We start from the raw sequence: 23904 nt of genomic DNA on the forward strand, positions 1-23904 counted from the left end.
GCGCATCCTGCCTCACCATGACAACCAGGATGGATGGGCGGGGCCGAGAAGAAGCCCCACCCACACGGACCGGGAACTTCCCGGCTTTGCGCAGGCTCCTTGGCTTGTGGTTGGGCAAAGCAGCGCGCCTGCGTGCCGCCACCGCTGCGCATGCGCAGGCGCTAAGTGGCCTCGGCGGTCGGAAGGGGAGTTCAAGGAGACGAGGGAGACGCGGCAGCGGGCACCTCCTCGGGGTCGCGGCTAAAGCCATCATGCCGGGGATAGTGGAGCTGCCCTCTCTGGAGGATCTGAAAGTGCAGGAGGTGAGACTCGTCCGGAGGAGGGCAAGCGGGGCACAGGGCTGCAGCTTCCCGGGCCTAGGCCCAGCCGGGCTTGCACTCAGCGGACCCTGGGCCCCGGACCCCCCATCCCAACCCAATGCCCTCAACATGTACACAGGCTGACCCTCGGACGTCCCCTCGTCAGCTCGGGGAGACCCATCCTTCAGTAGCTCGAGAACTCTCCGCTTCCCGGCAGCAACCTGCTTCTCCTTTACGTGAATAATAGTGGTATTTCTTATTAAGCACCAGCCAGGCTCTTTTTACTTCATGTCACTTAGTACTCAAACGTCTTTGCGAAGTGAGTGTACAGCCCCAGGTGCTCACAGTCGAGGGAGAGAGACAGTCGCTTTAAAGTAGCATTGTCGCTGCAGAGTGCATTGGAGAGGATGGAGCTCGAAAGCCGCAGAAAAAGGAAATAGTATTGGAGAGCGAATTTACTAACAGCCTGGGAAAGTGTTTGGTAAAAGATCATTTAAAGCATTCATTTACTCAAGAGCTGTCATTTGAATAATTACCACATGCACATACACTGGAAAATGAGATAGACCCTGACCTCATAGAGTTTATAATCTAATAGGGAAACAGACAGTACAGTTACAGTATAGCGTAGTTAGAGCTATGAGAAGCGAAGACCGATAATACTAATTATAGCAAACACTAGACTGAGGCAGGATGCTAACAACAGACATGAATTCATAGACTCCTCCCAGCCAGCTGAGGATATAATTGATCTCTCCATGTTTCAGATAGGGTCCTGAGAGAAGTGATTTGCCCATGGTCACACCTCACACCGTAGAGCTACAATATCCCAGTTTTGAATTTTAAAGCCATACTTTAAAATGACCGTTAGGGGCAAAAGCTCAGAAAATCGAGAAAGCTTAGCAGAATTTTGTGTTTTGCTGTTTGACGTGACTCTTGGTGGAAAGCAACAATGACTAAGCCTGGAGAGGTACCTGGGGCTGAGATAGGGCTGGGTAGCGACTTTCACAGGGCCAGACTGAGCAATTTGGACTTTGAATCCCGTAGGTGAGGTGATGGGGAGCTGTGGAAGATTTTAAGGCAAGGAAGTGTCAGAGCAGGACTGGATAATCAGGCTACATTGGAGAAGAAAGAGGAAGATGAAAAATTGCATGCCAAAAATTATATCACAGGTCCAGTATTGAGTATTTTACCTAGATTACTTCATTTCATCCTATATGCCCATGAGAGTGGCAACTATTTTCCCTGGATGAAAGGATTTTTAGCTGTGTTTGGAGACTTTTTAATAAAGTGACATTTACCAAAAGGTGGGGAGTGGGTACTGCCAGCACTCTGTTTGTTTCTTACCCCACTGTGAAGCTGGGTTAAGACTTTGAGTTGCTGTTTTTTTCATTGGCACTCTAATTTGGTTCAACAGTCATCTGAGGTTCTGCTTCTTGGATGTATTCTGTTTCTGGAATAAATTTGCCATTAGAGTTCACACAGTTGAATTGAGAAACAGATAATTGCATAAATAACTAAAATACAGGACAAAATACGATTAAGTGCTATGGACGAGGGCAAATATGATTTAAGAAAAGAGTAGAGGACTTCTTGGTGATCCAGTGGTTAGAACTCTGCACTTCAGCTACAAGGGTCATGGGTTCCATCCTTGGTTGGGGAACTGAGATCCCACCTGCTGGAAGGCAGGGCCAAAAATAAAAATAGAAAAGAGAGGATTTGAAGTTGTATTTAAATCCTAGGCCTAGCCATTTGGTTACCTTGTTTAGTCAGTTTTCTTGTTTACAGACCCAGTTAGTTTATTTGTGAAATGAAGTGCTTCCAGTTGTCTAATCCTCTGAGGCAGTGAGGGGAACAGAAAGCACTTCTTGGGCATAATGTGAAATTTGGTTAAATGGCATTTGCAGGATGGTATTTCTAGGCAGAGATGGAGAGAAGAGCTTTCTAAATGAGACAGGATCTGAAAGGTAAGCAGGTGGGATCAAAAGACAGGTCTGGGAACAGTGAGTTCCAGGTGCTAGAGAACAGCCAGTACTTTTTTGAAGTCTGGTGTGTTGAGAAGGCAGAAGGATAGTTGGGATCCAGAAAGCTTTGCATACCTTGTAAGAAACTTAGGCTTTAGTCTGTTGTTAAGCATGAATCCTTCAAGGGTTTTGTCGCAGATTTAATAGCAGAGTAATATAAGAATTGTCTTTTAGGACAGCGGTTCTATGAAGAATGATTGAAAGAGAGGAATAAGAAGAGCAAGGGAACCAGTCTTGGTGGCTGTTGAAATAACTGAGGAAGATATTATTGACCCCAATACGATTGGTGACTGTGCTACAGAGAGGAAAGAACATGTTTATCTAGGATTGCTCAGACTTAGCAATGACTTAGATAGCAGAGGCAGGAAAGGTTGAGGAATCAATGTCAGATTTGCACCCTGACAGTAGGACTGAGGGAGCCAGAAGCAGTGGGTTTGAGAAGCAAGTTAAACCTATTTTGGACCCCATTGACCTTGGGGTTAATGACACATGCCTATGGAAGACTAGTCAGAAGCTTTGTGCAGGAAACTCTTTGGACACATTGACCATTTTGAATAAAAATAATGGCCAGTATTTATGATGTCTCCTGAGAAATCTGGATGCAGGTCAAGAAGCAACAGTTAGAACTGGACATGGAACAGCAGACTGGTTCCAGTTGGGAAAGGAGTATGTCAAGGCTGTATATTGTCATCCTGCTTACATACAGAGTACATCATGCGAAATGCCAGGCTGGATGAAACATAAGATGGAATCAAAAATCTCCAGGAGAAATATCCATAACCTCGGATATGCAGCTGACACCACCCTTATGGCAGAAAGCAAAGAAGGTGGCAAGAGCCTCTTGATGAAAGTGAAAGAGGAGAGTGAAAAAGTTGGCTTAAAACACAACATTCGGAAAACTAAGATCATGGTATCGAGTCCCATCACTTCATGGCAAATAGATGGGGGAACAATGGAAACAGTGAGAGACTTTATTTCTGGGGGCTCCAAAATCACTGCAGATGGTAACTGCAGCCATGAAATTAAAAGATGTTTGCTCCTTGGAAGAAAAGCTATAACCAACCTAGATACCATATTAAAAAGCAGAGACATTACTTTGCCTTCAAAGGTCCATCTGGTCAAAGCTATGGTTTTTCCAGTAGTCATGTATAGATGTGAGAGTTGGACCATAAATAAAAAAATAAATAAAAAATAAAAAAAAAAAAAAAAAAAAGAAAGCTGAGTGCCGAAGAATTCATGCTTTTGAACTGTGGTGTTGGAGAAGACTCTTGTGAGCTCCTTGGACTACAAGGAGATCCAGCCAGTCAATCCTACAGGAAATTAGTCCCGAGAATTCATTGGAATGACTGATGCTGAAGCTGAAACTCCAATACTTTGTCCACCTGATGTGAAGAACTAACTCATTAGAAAAGACCCTGATGCTGGGCAAGATTGAAGGCAGGAGGAGAAGGGGACAACAGAGGATTAACAGTTGGCATCACCAGCTCGATGGACATGAGTTTGATCAAGCTCTGAGAGTTAGTGAAGGACAGGGAAGCCTGGCGTGCTGCAGTCCATGGGGTCACAAAGAGTCAGACGCGGCTAAGTGGCTGAACTGAACTTACTTACGATGCACTTCTATGTGCTAGGCAGTTCATAATATTTTTATGTGTATTGACTCGCTTAAGCCTCACAACAGTTTCATCAGCTGAGTACTGTCATCCTCCATTTTATGTAAATTAAGAAAAATACAAAGCCTGGTATAAATTCAGTACTCCAAAAAAGAAAAAGGGGGGGGAGGTGCCGATTGGGTGTAAGGAAGAGAGAATAGGACTAGAAGATTGCTTGTAGATTGTGAGACTTCCTGCCCCCCTTTCCACACCTGCAGACTGTATAAACCTGGTGTGCAGTGAGGCTGTTATGGGGACAAATAAAGAAGGGCGTTGAAATTCTGTGTTCTTTAGAGACAAAGGGAGCTGAATGGATCTGGGAGGGTATTCACGGTAAGCAGCTGTGCGGGGATGTGGTTTCTGCTGGAACTCAAATCGGTCTTAGTGAAGAAGCAGGTGAGGGCTGTTGGCAACATCCATGGTGGCGATGCAGTGGCAAGCCGCGTGTTGGGAGGTCACAGTCTCTCTTGCCAGCTCTGTGCTTGGCACTGACGTGCTGCGCCATCTTGAGCGCATGCCTGCTCTTCCTCAGGAAATAAGTTCAGTGAGTTCTCAGCCTTGATTTCCCTGCAACAGGGCATCTGTTAATGTGCTCAACAGCATAGGCACACCTAGATTGGGGTAAGACATTTGCAAGCAAGTAAGGCAAAGAAAGCTGTAGACTTGGTGGCATGATAGCTGTGGAAGCATCGGAGTAATTAAATCAGCCGTTTAAAGATGTTCTAAGGCATTCAACAAGGAAATCAATACAGCTAACTTAATTTTAAAAAATATATTAGGCTTTAAAAATAGTTTGTCTTGATTTTTAGTCTCCCAGCTCTCTATAGATAATACAACAAGCAAGCATGTACCACTCAACTAACTGAAATAAACTATTACCAAAAACTGGAACGCAAAATTTTAACAGATGTGTAAACGAACTTTTTAGAATTGTCATGGAAAATTTCACTTCCATCCTAAATTCACCTTTGCTTTGATAATTTTAACAGTTGTAATATTAGTGTAGTGGTAGTCGCTCGCTCAGTCATGTCTAACTCTTGGACCTCATAGACTGTAGCCTGCCAGACTCCTCTGTTCATGGAATTCTCCAGGCAAGAATACTGGAGTGGGTCGCCATTCTCTTCTCCAGGGGATCTTCCCCACCCAGGGGTCAAACTCAGGTCTCCTGCATTGCAGGCGAAGTCCTTACCGTCTGAGCAACCAGGAAAGCCCATGTAATAGTAGTCACAACCATAACTTTATTCTCTTCCTATAGTGTTTAGATGAATTATCTTTTCACCTTTTCTTGCCTTTGGTCTTATTAAAAATAATAATAACTTAACCTAAGGCTATGTGAAATTTGTAAAAAAAAATTAAATAATAAAAATTTTATTATAAATAATACTATAAAATTATTCTCATGCAAAAATTCTTGATATTTACAAATCAAATCCAGTGGTATCTTAAGGCATAATGCATGAGGACAGACTAGATTTTACTCGAGTACACTGGATCAGTTTTAGAAAATCTGTTAATGCTGTTCATGACATTTATAGATTAATGAAAGAGAAACCTGAAAATTTCAGTCTTTCCTGGTGGAGGAATCAGCAGTGAAGCAAAGCCAGTTATGATTAGAAACTTCCCTAATGAGGAACGTGTAGGCAAGTATATCCCAGACACCAACAGCCCTTATCATACCAAATTACCTTAAAGTTGGGAACAAAGCAGGGAAGCCTGCCATCATTGCTGCCTGCCATCATTGCTGTTGGTGTCATCCTGGACCTTCTGGTAAGAGCATTAAGAGAGGAAATGAGAAGAAGGTAAAGAAGTAAGTGTCAGAGAGGAGGGCTTCCCTGGGGGCTCAGATGGTAAAGAGTCCGCCTACAATGTGGGAGACCTGAGTTCAGTCCCTGGGACAGGAAGATCCCCTGGAGGAGGGCGTGGCAACCCACTCCAGTATTCTTGCCTGGGGAATCCCCATGGACAGAGGAGCCTGGTGGGCTACAGTCCCTGAGGTCGCAAAGAGTTGGACACGACTGAGCGACTAAGCACACCAGAGCGGAAGGGAGGCAGTTTTTACTTGTACATGAAAGGTTTTCTGTTAATCACTCTGGAGTTTCCTATCAAAACTGACGAGACTTAGTGAAGTATGGCTGTAGAGAAGACGCAGTGTACAGACTAGCAATAACTAACTTGAAAATGTAAGGGAAATACAGCCTATCTAGAGAGTATCCCGAGAACATTAAGAAATAAATCAGAAACATGCAAGATTCCTGTATGGGAAACTAATTTTAACCGAGGGAAGTGAGAATGAACTAACTGGAGAGACATACTGATAATGTTCTGGATGAGAAGGCATCGCCCAGATAGTCTTAACCTCTCCTGTAACTGTTAACATCCCTTGCTGCCTGTCTGGGGTGAGTGCTGTGCACCAGATACAAAAGCCAGCAGTACCCTCAGAGCGCCCTCTACACAACCAGCCCATTGGCTGCACCAGCCTCATCTCCCAACTCCTGGTCTATACTTCCTCCTTCAGCCACACAAACCAGTCTCTCCATCCCATCCTCTCCAGGCCTCTGTGTCAGGGGTTTCCTTCCTGCGGCTAGAAAAAACCTGCCCCCTTCCTCCAATTTCTCTTTCTGCTCTCGTTCCCCAGCTGCCATCACAAGCCAAGTATTTAATGCCTCGTTTTACCCCATCTTGTTCTCATTCGTGACAGCTCCTTGTGCTCAGCACTGTTTTGGGTGATTGGTGGGCCATGGTAAATATCACCTTAATTAGAATTTAGGGAGAATGGACATCTTTACAGTAGTGGACTTGTGTTGAAAACAAAACCCCTGCCCTCTTGGAGCTTACGTTCCAGTGGTCACAGATCGAGTGACCATAGGTGCTAGCTTATCTAAGATGATCAGGGAGAGACTCTCTGGGGAGATAACATGTGAGCAGAGACCCAGTATTGTAAAAGTGCCCTTTCCATTCTAATTTGATATATAACTAGACTTAGCACTATTGCAATGCAAACTATCAGTGGAGGGGTGTTCGTCTGTAAGAACAGCTGGACCAGTTTTGAAAAGAAGGCTGGTGAGGAGGATGGTCTTCCCAGACAACAAACAGTAATTAAAACTGCCGTGATACTGGTACCGGAAAAGAGGCCAGCGGGACCCCTGTTGCAGCAGCTGCTAGACGGGCTCTGGGTTGTATGGTGAGCTGGCTGGGCCACTCTTGTGCTTCTCAAGAAACTGCTGGGCTATGAGTGAGTGAGACTGGCGTAGTTGTAGGGATGGTTGCCTTGGATACACTCTGAACTTCACAAAGTTCACAAATGCAGTACTTCATTCTTAATAATAACTTGCTGGACTATAGGCTCTTACTGGTCCCTTCTGGTCTCTAATCTTCTGTGGTTCTGTTGTCTTCTGGAAATTTTACATGTCTTTCCACTGTTATTCCTGGAAAGGAGACTCATCCACGCTCCTCAGGGTTGGTTCCTCCCCTTACATCCCCAAAGCCTCCATCTCCCTTCAGAGTTCCACTTTCTCTCTCACAGAGATCTAAGGATTCTCTGGGGGCTGCCGTTCCCTTATGTCTAAAGTGGGAGTTGGTGATATCAGCCCGATGAGATTACAAAGGTGTGAAAGTCACACGCATGAAAGAGCTCTGTGGTCTTGGAAGCACCGTGGATCCTAAGGGATTCTTACGGGAGTCCCTGTCTTTAGTTTTCTGGGCCAAGTCAGAACAAGACTAGCTTCCTGTTCCCTCTGTCTTGATGATCTCAAGGAGAGGCTGAGGACCTGGTGTTCTGGTCACGTCTGTGGTCCTTCTTCCCTGTCCCTCTCCCCAGGTGAAAGTCAGTTCGTCTGTGCTGAAAGCTGCGGCCCATCACTACGGAGCTCAGTGCGACAAGCCCAACAAGGAGTTCATGCTATGCCGGTGGGAAGAGAAGGACCCCCGGCGGTGTTTAGAGGAAGGCAAGCTTGTCAACCAGTGTGCCCTGGAGTTCTTCAGGTAGGATCTTTTCACCTAAGTGCTGGTGGGCTGAATCCTCAAGGTGTGTGTTTATCTTCTTGGTGAATGTCCAGCTAAGTTAAGTGGAAGGATAATGTTACTGACTAATTCTGCTAGGAAATAGAAGACTGCAATCAGATAGACCACTGTAAAGCTGACAATAAGTGATACTTATTTTTGTTATGTGTTTTATTATTTGGCTTCCCTTGTGGCTCAGTTTGTTCTTTTCCTTTTTTAATTTTTTTGAAGTTGAGTTGATTTACACTGTTAGTGTGGCATTATACAGTGTTACTGATTCCTGCTGTACAACGTGGTGATTCAGTTATATGTGTGCTTTTTTTAAATAGTCTTTTCCATTATAGTTTTATCACAGAATACTGACTGTAGTTCCCTGTGCTGTACAGTAGTATCTTGTTTTTTATCCATCCCATATATAGTAATTTGCATTTCTGTATCTGTGAGTCTGTTTCATAGATGTGTGTTTGTGCTGTATTTTAGGTCCTGCAGATAAGTGATATCATACTGTATTTGTCTCTGTCTGTCTGACATCACTTAGTTTAATCTCTAGGTCTGTCTGTGTTATTGCAAATAGCATTATTTCGTTCTCTTTTATGGCTGAGTTGGATTCCATTGTACAGGGTTCCCAGGTAGCACTAGTGGTAAAGAACCCACCTGCCAATGCAGGAGATGTAAGGGATGCAGGTTCGATCCCTGGGTCAGGAAGATCCCCTGGAGGAGGGCATGGCAACCCACTCCAGTAGTCTTGCTTGGAGAATCCCACGGACAGAGGAGCCTGATGGGCTGCAGTCCACGGTGTCACAAAGAGTCGGACACAACTAGCGCCGCTTAGGGTGCAGGAGTCCATTGCGTACACCGCCTCACACCTTTATCTGTTCAGTTATTGATGGGCATGTAGGTTGGTTTCCATGTCTTGTCTGTTGTGAATACTGGCACGTTCTTTAATCTCTGTGAATCACAATTTCCAAAATAGAGTAATACCTGTCATATAAGATTGTTGTGAGAAATTTGAAAAGGCACATAAAAGCAACTTAGAACAGTGCTTGCTAGCTGTCAGCCATTCACTAGTTTGTTATCATTACTGCAGGACACACAGTTATGATGGAAAGGAAGGTGTGTTTAAAGTCAAATGTTTAGATAGGCCACTATACTTAGTACTGTAAGTAGAAAAAGTCCAAATTGTAATTGTAGAAAAAGGTTTTAATAACCATATTAGTCAAAACTCAAGGGGGCAGAAACTGAATTCACAGGGAATTGACTCATGTAAGTGTAAAGTCCAGAAATAGGATTGGCATCAGGCAGGGCTGGATCCAAGGGCTTAAACAGTTTCATAACTACTTGGTGTCTTTTTGCTTCACCTCTTCTCCCCTCAGTTTCTTAGTTCTGCTTTTCTCTATCAAACTCATTTTCAAAGAGACTTGCCTTGCTGTACCAGAAGTGGCCTCCAGCCACTCCAAGCTTCTGGCTCCTTACTTAGCAGACCCAGATGGAGTGCCCCCCAGTAGCATGAGCTGAGGTCCCTGGAACTGAGTCTCATTGTCCTGGCTGGTCAACTTCATGTATGTGTCTCTGAATCAGTTAGGTTTTGAGAGATAAAATACTGTGACTGGTCAGGCCTTGCCGTAAGTGGGGAGTAGACTTAGACTCATCTGAATCACATTGCCAAACCATAGGGAGTGGTTGTTCCCCAAGGGAGAATTTGAAGGACGTTCTAGAAGAATGGGGAATAACTGCTGACTAGACAAATGAACAGATGTCCCCTACAGTGACGTAAGAGCTGTTCACACAATAGCTGTTTTTCTTCTTTCTTGCTTTTGCTGTCTTTGTCCACATGCAGAGATATTTTTGTACTTAAAAGTCATAGTGTGTGTATTCATTCAAAATATTCATTTTTCTCTTGAAACTATTGGAAACATTCTTTCAAGTTGTTCCCTCTTTGTGATAATCATTTTTAATGGCTGTCTAATGTTCCACTGGTAGATAAACCAGTCATAATGTATCTCATGATTCTTGTTACTAAACATCATTGTTGATTTCTGTTTTTGATTGTTTTGGATAAATCTGCAGTGGTTACATTTGTGTAGAGATCATTTTCATTTTTTGATTAATTCATTAGCATACATTTCCCAGCAATGAGATTGTTCTTTAAAAGGCTTTGTACGTGATTTATGGCTCTTGAATTACAGTTGCCCTGTCTTTTGAAGTTGGGTCAGTCTGTGCTGTACTCAGCACTGTATCCTGATGTGAGTCACCAGCATTGCATTTGATTTAAATATTTGATAGGTACAAAATGATATTTTAGTCCTGCTTGAATTTGTATTCATTTGATTGCTAATAAGGTAGAATGTGTATTCATTTGAAAGCTTTTTATTTTCTAAGAACTTTGGCAAAGCATTTTCCCTTTGACTCAAAGAAAGTATGTATAAGTGAGAAATGTTTGGATTTCACGGGCTTCCAGGATGCTGAAGTTGCCTGCTGTAAGAACTAGTAGATAATTGTCTGTTCATGTAGGTGCCAGGGTAGCAGAGTCCAGATCACAGCCCTCAGTACCAGAGTAATGGTTTGCGCCCTTCTGCCACAGCGTATTGGAGGAGTCCAAAGTTCCAACTGGTCATGCTAGCTCACTACCAAGCGTGATTCTCAAGTCAAGGTTTTGTTCAGTCGCTCAGTCGTGTCTGACTCTTTGCAACCCCATGGACTGCATGCAGCATCCCAGGCTTCCCTGTCCATCATCTCCCGGAGCTTGCTCAAACTCATGTCCGTTATTCAGTGATGCCATCCAACCATCTCATCCTCTGTTATCCCCTTCTCCTCCTGCCTTCAGTCTTTCCTAGCATCAGGGTCTTTTCCACTGAGTTGGCTCTTCGCATCCAGTGGCCAGAGTATTGGAGCCTCAGCTTCAGCATCAGTCCTTCCAATGAATATTCAGGATTGATTTCCTTTAGGATTGACTGGTTTGATCTTGCTGTCCAAGGGACTCTGAAGAGTCTTCTCCAGCACCACAGTTTGAAGGCATCCATTCTTCAGCACTCAGCCTTTTTTATTGTCCAGCTCTTACATCCATACATGACTGCTGGAAAAACCATACCTTTGACTCTGCGGACCTTTGTAGGCAAAGAAATGTCTCTGTTTTTTAATATGCTGTCTAGGTTTGTCATTACTTTTCTTCCAAGGAGCAAGCAGCTCCTTTAATTTCCTGGCCGCAGTCACTGTCCACAGTGATTTTGGAGCCCAAGTAAATAGTCTGTCACTGTTTCCATTGTTTCCCCATCTATTTGCCATGAAGTGATGGGATCAGATACCGTGATCTTCGTTTTTTGAATGTTGAATTTTAAGCCAGCTTTTTCATTCTCCTTTGTCGCCTTCAAGAGGCTCTTCAGTACCTAGTTCCTTTAGTCAAGGTTAGCGGGGTGCGATTTTGTGTGCTGTAGAAATCTAGGTTAGTGGGACTAGAGATAACCCCGAAAAGCTCCCTAGGCTTCGACATTCCTTCTTCCTTCCTGTTATACCTCCTGTCACCCCTCCAGAGGTTATTCTCAAAATACCTGGAAGGGTGTGAGAGACTGATACCCATTGGTTGCCTTAGAGGAGCGGGACTGAGCAGGAATGAAAAGCCAGTTTTTCTTTTGTGTTTTCTTCAGCCACCTCTGAAGTTCTTATGTTAACTATGATTCACTGTGTTCACTGCAGCTAGGTTCTTGGAAAATGACAAGTGAGTTCTTCATTATTATTCCAGCAGAGGAAGGAGGCACTCTACGCTTCTTCCACTGCCTCAGATAGCCTTTTTCATAAAATAACAGTGTTTTATTCTTGCCTGAATTTGCATTTATTTGATGACTAGCAGCACTGAATGGTAAGAGAAGGGGAATTTTGCAAAATAATTAAGGCTTATCCCTTTCATACACAAGTTACTTTTTCTTCAACCACTTTTGGTGACCACAAAGTGAATTATATTCTATGTTGCTTCTTAAGAGAGCAAATATAGCTTAACTTTCTTATTAATGACAAGAATTAATCTCTGTTTTTGTTCAGTGCACAAATAAAATGAAGTCCTTGAGCTCTGGAGGTGTGGAGAGGGGTCTGCCTCTACGCTGATCGACCCCCAAGATCAGAAGTTCCTTGTCAATTTGTGAATTTGCTTTTTATAATCCTGTCTCCTCCTTTGTCATTGTCGCCTCTGATTTCTGTCAGCCCCACATCTCTGAGTATGCCTCCCTCTCTTCTAAAATTTCAAAGCTGGTAAACTTTAGAATTGGATCTAAGGGGAATAAATAGGTCCCTAGTGAGGAGTTATCTGAGGAAAATAAATACACCGTAGACCCACTCCAATATTCTTGCCTAGAGAATCCCAGGGACGGGGGAGCCTGGTGGGCTGCCGTCTTCGGGGTCGCACAGAGTCGGACACGACTGAAGCGACTTAGCAGCAGCAGCAGCAGACCTTTTTTGTTTTAAAAACGTGTATTTATTAATGTATTTAGCTGTGTTGGGTCTTAGCTGCAGCACGTTGGATCTAGTTCTGAATCCGGGCCCTCTGCATTGGGAGCATGGAGTCTTAGCCACTAGACTACCAGGGAAGTCCCAGGTGACGGTCTTTTGGCATTTCTTTTCATTTGTTTTTGCTGTATAAAGAAATTAGGTCATATGCCTCAGATCTTTTTTTACGTATTGGTCCTCAACCTGAGGATCTCCAGGTTGCCTTGCAAGTGAGGTGAGAGTACTCTCATACCTTTCAGAAAGCAAGGCTGTGTGTTTGAGGTCTGTATCAGATTTTCCCCCGCTTTTTTGTTTTTCCTGGTTCTGCAAAGAGCTGCCCCTACCCAAGGGCTTCCCAGCTGGTGCAGTGGAAATGGTAATGCCTGTCAGTGCAGGAGACCCAGGAGATGCTGGTTCGATCCCTGGGTCAGGAGTAGGAAATGGCAACCCTCTCCAGTATTCTTGCCTGGAAAATTCCAACGGACAGAGGAGCCTGGCAGGCTACAGTCGATAAGTCGCAAAGAATCAGACATGACTGAGAGCATGCGTGCACACACACACGCGTGCGCACACTCCTAACCAAGCCCTCTTTTCCAGGCAGATAAAGCGGCACTGCGCGGAGCCTTTTACGGAATACTGGACCTGCATCGATTACTCCGGCCTGCAGCTATTTCGTCGCTGTCGCAAAGAGCAGGCACAATTTGACAAGTGTGTGCTAGACAAACTGGGCTGGGTGCGGCCGGACCTGGGGGAGCTGTCAAAGGTAACATGATTTCCTGCTGGTCTTTCTCTCCCTGAGAGTGGGGAAAGGCAGGAGGAGGTCCAGAAAGGGTCTTTTGTGAGTTCAGGTCTGATGTGACAGGTCCAGACTGACCAGACAGCTCAGCTAGGGAGTGACCATCCGCAGCCCAGAGTTTACTTAATAGAGACTCTCCTTTACATAGACCTTCCAGCATGAGCGGGTTTCTTGTTGCTTAATTATTAATAGCTAACTGAAGAGCAGAAGGGAGTAAATGAGGATAAAATGTTTAAGGGGGCTCGGTCAGTTGAAAACATTGAGGTTATTATGGGGAAATGGGTTTGAGGCTATGCCTGATTTTTCAGGAGCATACCTGAGATTTTTTTTTTTTTAAGTAACACCTGTAGTTTTAAAAGCGTGTTTCCCTACTTTCTCCTTTATTTCCTGTCTCAGCTGTGACACCACCATCTATTGAAGCCTCAGAGATAGAAGAAACCTGAACATCTGTCTTCTTCACTTAGCCCTCTGTCTTCCTTTATCCAGTCCTCAATTCCTCTAGATCAGCATCTCCTGGAATATTATTTTAAATCCTCGCACTGTCCTTACTTCTTGGACAGGTGTTCTTAACTGGGCTACATGAGCTTCTGGGAGGGCAGGGTGGATGACTCTAGGCATGATCTATGTGGAAAATAAATATGACTATCCATTTAAAAAAAAAAAAAGACTTTTCAAGGGGGCTTCCTATTTGCTCATAAAACTGAGCATCCCCTCTGTATCCTGAGACGCGTGGCCCTTTGTGATCTGGACTGTTTCTGCTTCTTAAGCATCGTCTCCTCCATTCCTTCTGGGAAGCATAGGTAGCAAGGCATGGCAGGAAAGACTGGTTTGAAAGGAGACTGAATGTAGGTTTGAATCTTAGATTCATGACTGAATTGCTCTGGGATCTTGAGCAAATTGCTAGCCCTCTCCTCTCCTACCATAGTTATAAGATGGGACCAGTATTAGTCCCTGTTTTTCTGTGGGGATTAAGCTAAGGAGGTTATGTAAAGCCCCAGTATACTATTGACCCATAGGCCTATAATTATTAACGTTCCCTGTGAGCTTCCCTGGTGGCTCAGACGGTAAAGCGTCTGTCTACAATGCAAGAGACCTGGGTTCGATCCCAGGGTTGGGAAGATCCCCTGCAGAAGGAAATGGCAACCCACTCCAGGTCTATTGCCTGGAAAATCCCTTGGACGGAGGAACCTTGTAGGCTACAGTCCATGGGGTCGCAAAGAGTCGGACATGACTGAGCGACTTCACTTTCACTTTCCCTTTGTGTGTGGTGTCTGTGGATGATAGTTGGGTCTTAAGCTTGTTGCCAGAAGTAGAGGAATGATTTATCAGTTTTATTTTTTTGGTATCTGGCAAATCTTTCCTTCAGATACCTTCTTTTGCTGCAGTGAACAACTTATTTATTTTTATTTTTGAAAAATGTTTATTGAAATACAGTTGGTTTACAGTGCTGTGTTTCAGGTATACAGTAAAGTGATTCAGTTATACGTGTATATTAATATATATATATATTTTTAAACATATTCTCATCATTATGCTCTTACTGTATACTGAGTATAATTCCCTGTGCTATACAGTAGGTCCTTGTTGGTTATCTGTTTTATATATAGCAGTGTATATATTCTGATCCAAAGTGAGCAAATTATTTTTATTTTTTTTTTTAAGAAATAATTATTTTTATTTATTATTTATTTATTTTGGTTACGCCGGGTCTTAGGAATTGGCACACGGGGTCTTCCATCTTCTTTGCATTACACAAGATCTTTCGGTTACAGCACGCAGGATCTAGTTCCCTGACCAGGGATTGGACCTGGGCCCCCTGCATTGAGAGCTCAGAGTCTTATATGCTGAACCACCAGGGAAGTCTCCCAAGTTATTTTGAATAGTTGATAATTCTAAGTTGGAAAGTGGTAGAACTTTCATATCTAATAAAGAAAACTGCCTTTTCGCATTTCTGTGTCATGAAAGGAGAATTTACAGATCACGCTGTTAAGAAAGTATATTTATTCCTGAATCTTTGTATTAACCTTTTTAAAAAAAACCTTGCAAAGAAAAAGTATTGTTACCTGAACTCTTTCCGAAAGTGTATTTCATTAAGAAGATTACCAGCTTTGGTTATACTTCAGTTCAGTCTCTAAGAAGGGTTGTAACTGGCTTCAGCATCGCTCACTCATGCATCCTGGTCCCTGCCCTCCCATATGCACCTGGTGAATTCCTCATCCAGTCTCAGCTCAGGTGTTGGGTCTATCTTTGAAGTTTCTGGCTTTCCTAGGTAGGATTGTGCTCTCTCACCCGTAATTCCTTTGCCCTGATAATGTTAATTTTGAAAATAACTAATGAAGCATCTGCTCCATACATCAGGCACTTCAGGTGTGTTATTCTAATAACCCTGGGAGCTACTGTTGGCCCCGTTTACAGATGGGAAATTGAAAGTTCAGTCAGAATCCCAAGGTCATTTACCTAGTAATTAGTTTGACCGAATGCTTCTGCTCCTTCTGTTTTGAGTCTGGTGCAGAAGAGGAAGTTGTTTCATTGTCCTTTCCACAGTAATTTGTCCTTTAAAGGGGCCCTTTTATTTTCTCTAGATTTATTTCACAGACATCTTGAATTCCTTAAAGGAGCTTCAAATGCCAGCTGGAGGCATTTGGAATACTCTGTCAAGCAACAAGGAACCATTAGTGATCTCTAATTATAGCGGAGAGATGAGAAAACTGTTTTAAAAGCAAATGAAAAACTATTCTGGACTTGTAGTCAGAAGACTGGAGTAGCTCTGACATTTACAGTGTCCTGATCTTAGACAAGCCAGCATCTCTGCTCCTCTTCTGTGGACTGGAGATAATTATACCTCGGAGGGTGATTATAATAAGAATTGTGAGACTGTGTCCATGAAAGCTCTGTTCACAATAAATGGTGTTTGAATTTGTACATCTGGGAAGATTGATCTGGTCATATCACATGGGACAGCTTGGGAGACCACTAGATAACAAGACCATTAATAACCGTGGCCTTCCATCTTTCTGCTTCTCTGGGCCCATTTCCTCATCTTTACAGTGAGAACAGTTTCTGCTGGGTTTCTGATGGAGACTTCTGTGGGCTAATGCGGGTGTAAAATTCCATCCTCCTCTCCCCTCGGACGCCAGATCTGTGCTCTACCCTCACCTGGCCCATTGGCTCAGCACCCCCAGGCTAGCTTTTCCACACTCTGTCCTGGCCTACAGACATGATTAAGTTCTTCCTTGCTCCAGTAATATCTGTTGCCACTGGATTAAAATTCAAACATCTTTGCATATTGTTCACCGCCCTTCATCATCTGGCCCCTGCCTCCCAGCGTCTCTCGACATGTAAAAAGCACAGACTCTGGAGCAGGCAGAGCTGGCTTCAGGTCCTGGTGCTTCCACTGTTGGCCTGGTGGCCCCAGTGAAGCTGCAGGTCGACTCTGAGGAGTGTCAGCGTGAACCAGAATAATGTCTTCAACAGCAGTACCAGGCGCACAGCCTGTCCTTCGGCTGTTCTAAGGCCGTGCCTCCCTGCCTCTCTGTGTACTCTTGGTTTACTTGGAAGGTCTTTTCCTCTCTGCCTTCCTGATTGGTTTCTACTCATCCTTCAAGATGGTGCTTAATACTCCCCCTTCAGAAATAGTTGGGGGCCCTGGAGGACAGTGGGTGGGTGGAGGTCCTGCTCCTCCCGCCCCCCCGCCCCTGTGACTTGCCTGGGAAGCCCTTGGGGATGGCCTCCTGTCTGGCTCCTGCAGCGAGGACTATGTGAATCTTGTTCCCTTCTGTATCCTAACTTCTTCCATATGGAGTGGCACAAAGTAGGCATTCTTCAGTGTGTATTCAGGGTGAAGTGTGATGTGCTAGGGCTTCAAAGATGAGGAGTGGCTGGGGCCGCCAGGGCAGAGAGGAGACCGGTAGGTGTGTTTGTGGTCACAGCTCCTGCACCTGACTCTCAGCTTCCCTTTTCCTCTTCCTCCCTCTGCAGGTCACCAAAGTGAAAACAGACCGGCCTTTACCAGAGAATCCCTATCACTCAAGAGCAAGGCCAGAGCCCAACCCTGAGGTGGAAGGCGATCTGAAGCCCGCCAGGCATGGCAGCCGCCTCTTTTTCTGGACCATGTGAAGATGGGTCCGTGACCCTACACCCAGGCACGCACCCAGGCAGTGGGCAGTGGGCAGTGAACTTTCCCGCCGTTTGCATCAACCGATAGAGGGCTTTTTCCGGGATCACAAACATTAACCAAACGTTAATTTATGTGACTTGGCAGTTATTCTATACCATTTCCTGCCCATTAAAAATTTTAAAGGAAACAGTTGTATTTTATTATGTTTTCTATAACCTTCTGGCCTTTAAAGATGACTTCCCCTTGCTTTTTCTCCTTGTGGTCCTGCCTGTTCCCTCGCTCTCTCTCTCTAAGTAGGCATCTGCCAGCACAGTAGGGGAGCCTCGTGGGATCACAGACAAATGAACGTGTAAAGGAGAGGCTTTGTTACCTGTGACAGCGCCTCCGCACTGGTCTGTGTTCACACATTTTGAGGTCTCCATTTTTCTTCCCATCCAACGTCTCAGACAAATAAGAGTTCCCTGAAGGTCATACTAGGAAAGCGTCCAAGATAGAAGAAGCACAGAAACATTTGCGCTTGTGACTCAGGCCATGGGCGGGGCGCCTGGCTGGGTCTTCTGCAGTCTCGCTCAAAGTTCCTTAAAGAACCAAACTTCCACCACTTCCCCTCGATATCCCATCCTCAAGCGTTATAACCCAGATGTTTTTCCTGATAGACAAGGGAGTTGGAGGCTGAACTCCCAGCTCCAAAGCCAGGAAGTCGGGAGGTCTGAGTGTCAGTTCCAGCCTTGGGTGTGTTTCTTAACCTCTTACGAGAGGTTGAATTTGAGGACAAACTAAAGGGAACATGCTTATCTACCTCCTGGGCAGGTTAGAGCCACAAGTATTTTAAAAGCCCTTCGGTTCAAAGCCGTACTAATGTCTTTATTTTCCCTGTTGTTCAGTTCCTTTTTCACGACTAGGCTGTTTCCTCTCCATCTGACAAGGGGTCACTTTACATCTTCTGTTCATGGCCTTAAATTGCACGTCTGTGTGTAAGTCTCAGCTCCCCAGGCCTTGCTTTCCCATTTGCAGAGCTCTGGGAAGCAGAACACCAAGCACTGCGTGATCTGCCTTGCCCCCGCCCCCACCCCACCCTGACCCCACAGTTGGGAGCATTTTATGTAAACCTCACTCTCACCCATTCTGCGAAAGCTCCTTGCCAGCCACTTTTGCCTCATTCTCCAATATAAGAAGAAAAACAATAGGTTCTTACGTTTTTACAACAGCAAAGGCAACACCCATTAACCTCTTGGAGGCCAAGTTGTGGGAAGTCAGCCTTGGTGGGGAAAGCACCACCATCATGACCACAGATGCGTTTATGTGATAACTGCAAACCATGTGTTGCTTTCTGCAAAGGAAGCTGGGACTTGTGTAAATAATAACAAATACTCTGAGTACTGTGCATCGTGGCCACATGTGTCAACTCCTTCAATGCCCAGAGCCCTTTGAAAGAGTTTCTCACGTGTCATGCCATTCCATAGATGGAGGAGCTCAAGCTTAGGGAAACTTAAGTCCTCATGTGTGAAACAGAATTGGAATACATTATTATGAAGATTGGTTCCAGTGGCCGCACCCTTGTCCTTCAGAGTCATCAGTGGCTGTCCACCTTGGTTGCACACTGGAATCCCGTGGAGGCCTTTAAATTCTGATGTCAGGAGCCTGCCTGGGAGAGATGCTGATTTAGTTGGTCTGCAGTATGCCCAGGCCATGGTGACTTTGGAAAGCTCTCCAGTTCTTCAGGTGAAACCAAAGTCTAGGGCCACTGATTGGTTCTATACATGAAGCAGGTTCAAGAGATTTGGTAGTTAAATGGCTAAGCTGAGATTTAAAGCCAGAGATACATCTGATTCCAAATCCCATACTCTTTTTTTGTGTGTGTGTCTGCTCTGGGCTTTATAGTGGAGGCTCAGTAGTTGCCTCGTGGGCTTAGTTGGCCTGCAGCATGTAGGAACTTAGTCCTCCAACCAGGGACCACGTTCTCTGCATTGGGAGGTGGAATTTTAACCACTGAACCACCAGGGAAATCCCCTGTATTAATCTGTATGACTGCATGTACATCACCTGAGGTCTTATTAAATGAAGATTCTAATTCCATAGGCCTGGAGTGGCACCTAAGATTTCTAGTAAGTTTCTTGATGCTAAGGCTGCTGGTCCATGGACCACACTTTGGGTAACGAGAGAATAAACCAGGCTGTGGATAGCATCTATGATTAATCTATCTAGCCACAAGGTCTAACACCAGGCCCTCCCCGAAAGTTAATCACCTCTTTATAGAGTCCAGAGCAACAAGTTTTGAACTGTTAATGGCTTCAAATTCAATTCAAGGATGTTTTAACTTTTGCCCAAGTTGGACAGAAGCTCACCACCCCCCTACCTTGCTTTGAATTCCTTGAACAAAGAAACTCACTCCTGGCTTTCCTGTATTCTTGATGGAATTATACCACATCACAAGCCTTCTAGGGCCGAAGAGTCATAATTAAGTAAAGACAGGATTCCTAAAATCCCATGCCACAGATGGATTCACAATTTCAGTAGGTAAAAGGTCACGGAACAATTTGAAAGCAGTTGCTGCGAAGAATCTCCGAACGGGGCTTCAAATAATAGTCAGAAAATCTTCCTGCTGGCTTGGCTTAAGTATAATGAGATGGACTCCTTACACTCCCAAAGGAAATTTATCTGCCCCCTTTGCTCCGCCAGGCCTGTTCCTGTCTTCCCTATCGGAGGGAATGGTGTCTCCATCCTTCCAGTGTCAAAACATGGGCCGCTCCTGCGGCTCCTTCCGCTCACTGCTCTCCGTGTTCCAATCCCACACCAAGTCCTTCTATAACCTCTCACGTCTGTTCCTTCCTCTTTTATCTCCCTGTCACTGTTCCTAGCCTGTTTTTGTTCCCTGGGCTTGGATTATTAATACTGCTGCCAAATTGGTCTCCTGCCACCCTCTCACCCTCCAGACCATGCTCCAACTTGTGCCGTGCCCCTACCATTTGAAAAGCTTCAAGGCTGGGACTTGCCTGGTGGTCTAGTGGCTAAGACTGTGTGCTCCCAATACAGGGGGCTCCGGTTCAATCCCTGGTCAGGGAACTAGATCCCATATGCCACAGCTAAGACCCAGCGCAGCCAAATTAACTAATTAAGAAGAAAGAAAACCTTCGGTGACTCCTAAATGGCTATTAACCAAAACTCAGATCCTTACTGGCATCCTGACATCATCTGGCCTCCATAATCTGGCCTTCACCTGGCCCATGTCCCTCTCTACTATCTTATTTCTCCTTATCAGGGATCCTACAGTCTCCCAAATGCCATTGCTCAAGAGTGTTTTCCAACTTCCAAATACCCGCTAACGCCACTGCTGTGCACTTGCTGGGAAACAGTCCTGCCCCCGTCTCTGCCTCTTGAAAGTGGACCCATCTCTCAAGGCAAACACTCGCACTGTCTTCCCCAGGAAGTGTCCCTTCCTACAGGCACGAGTGCTCCTTCCTGCCTCTTTGTTCTCATGACACAACATGGCCTGAGGTTTGAGTGCAAGGACTCTGAAGCTGGGCTGTCTGGATCTGAATCCAGGCTCTGTCGTCTAATAGTTGTGTGACCCTAGGCAAGTTCCTTAACCTTTCTGTACTTTCTTTTCCTCATCTGTAAAATGGGAGAGACCAGGATAGTACCCATAGCCTGGGATGGCTATGAGGATTTAATGAGGTTTACACAGGAAATGCTTTGTGTTAACAGTGTTGGCCAGTGCTAGCAATTGTTGGGGCTTCTGGGGCAGCCCAGTGGTTAAGACTTCCCCTTCAGAGCAGTAGGTGCAGATTCAATCCCTGGTCGGGGAGCTAAGATCTCTCACGCCCCGAGGCCAACAAACTAAAATATAAAACAGAAACAATATTGTAACAAATTCAATACAGCTTTTATAAATGGAAAAAATTTAAGGATCCTTCAAGATTAAAAAGTCCTTCTCAAGTAAATGAAAGTCATTTGTCACAGCACTCTGTTTGAGTAACACCTGTCAGGGCAGAGTGTATCTGGTTTCTCTTTGTCTTCCTACGATAAGATGTGGACTTTTACCTTATTTATATTTCCATATTCTAGTGTCAGCACATGAAAGACATCCCTGGTGGCTCAGCTGGTAAAGAATCTGCCTGCGATGTAGGAGACCTGGCTTTGATCCCTGGGTTGGGAAGATCCCCTGGAGAAGGGAACAGGTACCCACTCCAGTATTCTGGCCTGGAGAATTCCATGGACTGTATAGCCCATGGTGTCGCAGAGAGTCGGACACAACTGAGCGACTTTCACTTTTGAATTCACCTTTCCAAAGAACTTCTAAACTCCCTCCATGGTCTGGAACAATAAATACAGGAACTGTGTGGTGTGTGCATACACGCTCAGTTGTGTCAATTCTCTGTGGCTCCATGCACTGTAGCCCACCAGGCTCCTCTGTCCATGAAATTTTCCAGGCAAGAGTACTATAGTGGGTAGCCATTCGTTCTCCAGCGCATCTTCCCGACCCAGGCATTGAACCTGAGTCTGCATCTCCTGCGTTGGCAGGCAGGTTCTTTAACCCTATGCCACCTGGGAAGCCCCTTAACTTGGTAGAGATAGGAATAATCCTTTGAGATTAAATTACCATCTTTGCAGGTATCAAATCCTAACTGACAAGTTGGGTATAATCAAAGATGTATTCTTAGGCTCCAAAATGGATTATGACCTATTTGGGCTTTAAATATACCAGTTGTTGGGATTTCCCTGGTAGTCCAGTCTCTAGTAGTTCTGTGATGTGGCCTGGGCATACAGTTTTTGTAACGAATAATATCATTCTTGCTCATTTACACTCAAATATACATCCCTGGGTTGGGAAGATCCCCTGGAGGAGTGGCAACCCACTCCAGTATTCCTGCCTGGAGAATCCCAGGGACAGAGGAGCCTGGTGGGCTGCAGTACATGGGGTCGCAAAGAGTGGGACAAGACTGAAGTGGCTTAGCACACACACACACACACACACACACACACATACTTTCTTCAGTGGGAGGGAAGGCCTGCAGTAGCAGGTAGAACCCTGGAAATGCATTCATTCATTCTTTAATTCATTCAACAAAGATTTTACATCTTGTTTTGTGCTAGTTACCATTCTAGGCACGAATGATGAGCTGCATACACAGGGGCCCTGCTTCCATGGGGCTTCCATCCCAGCGTGGGGGACAATAAACAGATAAACACAGGAACAAGGAGACTGCAGATTGCGATGAGTCCTGTGAGGAACCAATGTGAAGGGTCAGCGTGACCAGGAGTAGCTCAGGGGTGAGGATTGTTTGGGAAGAGAGGCCGTGGAGGGTCTCTCAAAGGAAGTGCTGTTTGAGCTTCCTCCTCTAGGAGCAGCCAGTTAGAGGGCTGATGGAAGTGTGTCCGAGCCTCGGGGGACCGCCGGACGGGGTTCCGTGTACTTTAGGAACAGTCTGCCTGGAGTGTGGTTTTGTGGAATGAGCCCAGTGCAATCTCAACTCCCCACCTCTGCCTTTAACGCGACGGGGACACTTCCTTGGTGTCTCCACAACCTGCAGGAGAGAAGCCACATTGCTCAAAGTGACAGCTGGTCTGGGGTCTGACTCAGAGCTCACTAGCTTTGTCTCCCACCATCATCCCCCAACGCTGGATCTGCGCCATCTCAGATATATGCATCTTTCCCTGTGCTGCATCCTCTTCCCCAAAGGTCTCCTCTGCCTCTTCTTGGTGAACCTTTCCCCCAAAATGCAGCTCAAACCTGTCTCCTCGGTGAAGCATCCTTCAAGTTCCCTCAGAGCAAACCTTACCTTCCTCCGTGTTCAGGTGCCTCTTCTGGGAGCCGCTGTGCATTCTGGGAGTGAGCCATCTCTCTTGTTTTCCACGTGGCTACCCCCTCAGGCAAAGCGCCTGGTGAATGTCAGTGCCTGATTGTTGAATGAATCTTGCACAGCCATTGGCCTCTCCAAAAAGGAGTAGCCTAGTTAATCCTTAACTGTGTACTCCTCTATGTAAACAGGAGGGTGTTTTCTATTCTAAGAGAGGCTCAGGGTTCTACCATAATGATTAGCACCGTTGGAGACAGAAGGCAACACTCGGGCTTTTTGTTTTTGTTTTTATTTTTCAAAAAGAGCCCAGAAATCCCTGTCACGGTGGCAGTGAAAAAGTGCCGTCTGTGAACTACAGGGAGGAGGATGCATAAAAGGTCAGATTAGGCTATGGTAATAAGAAATATAATTGCATGCCAGTATTCCCTTAATTTGAGGGTTGAATGCAAATTAAGCAGGCATGCCCTTTTCTGGAAGCTTTGTTTTAATCAATTCTGCTGCTCTGGTGGAAGAGTTGAAGCTAAAAAGAAAATGATAATAATGTCTCTTTCACTTGCCATCTGAAACTAGGGTATTACGTGGTTTGACAGTCATTTGATGTGCAGGTTTTAGGTATGTGTTTGTTTTATTATCTGTGGAGCGTGCAGTACCTTTATGTTGCCGGGTTCCAAGAGGCTGAACTCAAACTAAAGAACTTTAAGAACATCCCTTGGCCTCTTTTCTTCCATATCAGTTTGATGGGGTGCAGG

General features: G+C 45.0%; 1 protein-coding gene across 1 annotated transcript; it reads left to right on the plus strand.

The window, feature by feature from the left end:
• The first annotated feature begins 163 nt into the window (after positions 1-163).
• Positions 164-17544, plus strand: NDUFA8 (NADH:ubiquinone oxidoreductase subunit A8). The gene is made up of 4 exons (XM_004005667.4): positions 164-302; positions 7790-7953; positions 13042-13207; positions 17219-17544. The coding sequence occupies exons 1-4, from the start codon at positions 252-254 to the stop codon at positions 17354-17356; spliced, it is 519 nt and encodes a 172-aa protein (XP_004005716.1). The 5' UTR covers positions 164-251; the 3' UTR covers positions 17357-17544.
• The last annotated feature ends 6360 nt before the right edge of the window (positions 17545-23904 follow it).

The sequence above is a fragment of the Ovis aries genome, chromosome 3 (genome assembly GCF_016772045.2).
Source record: "Ovis aries strain OAR_USU_Benz2616 breed Rambouillet chromosome 3, ARS-UI_Ramb_v3.0, whole genome shotgun sequence".
NCBI lineage: Eukaryota > Metazoa > Chordata > Mammalia > Artiodactyla > Bovidae > Ovis > Ovis aries.

Bases quoted from the DNA above. Each gene is read 5' to 3' on its own strand.
- NDUFA8 (XM_004005667.4), top strand. From the start codon at position 252: ATGCCGGGGATAGTGGAGCTGCCCTCTCTGGAGGATCTGAAAGTGCAG. The intron at 7,954-13,041 runs GTAGGATCTTTT...CCTCTTTTCCAG, and splicing joins TGTGCCCTGGAGTTCTTCAG to GCAGATAAAGCGGCACTGCG. The intron at 13,208-17,218 runs GTAACATGATTT...CTCCCTCTGCAG, and splicing joins ACCTGGGGGAGCTGTCAAAG to GTCACCAAAGTGAAAACAGA.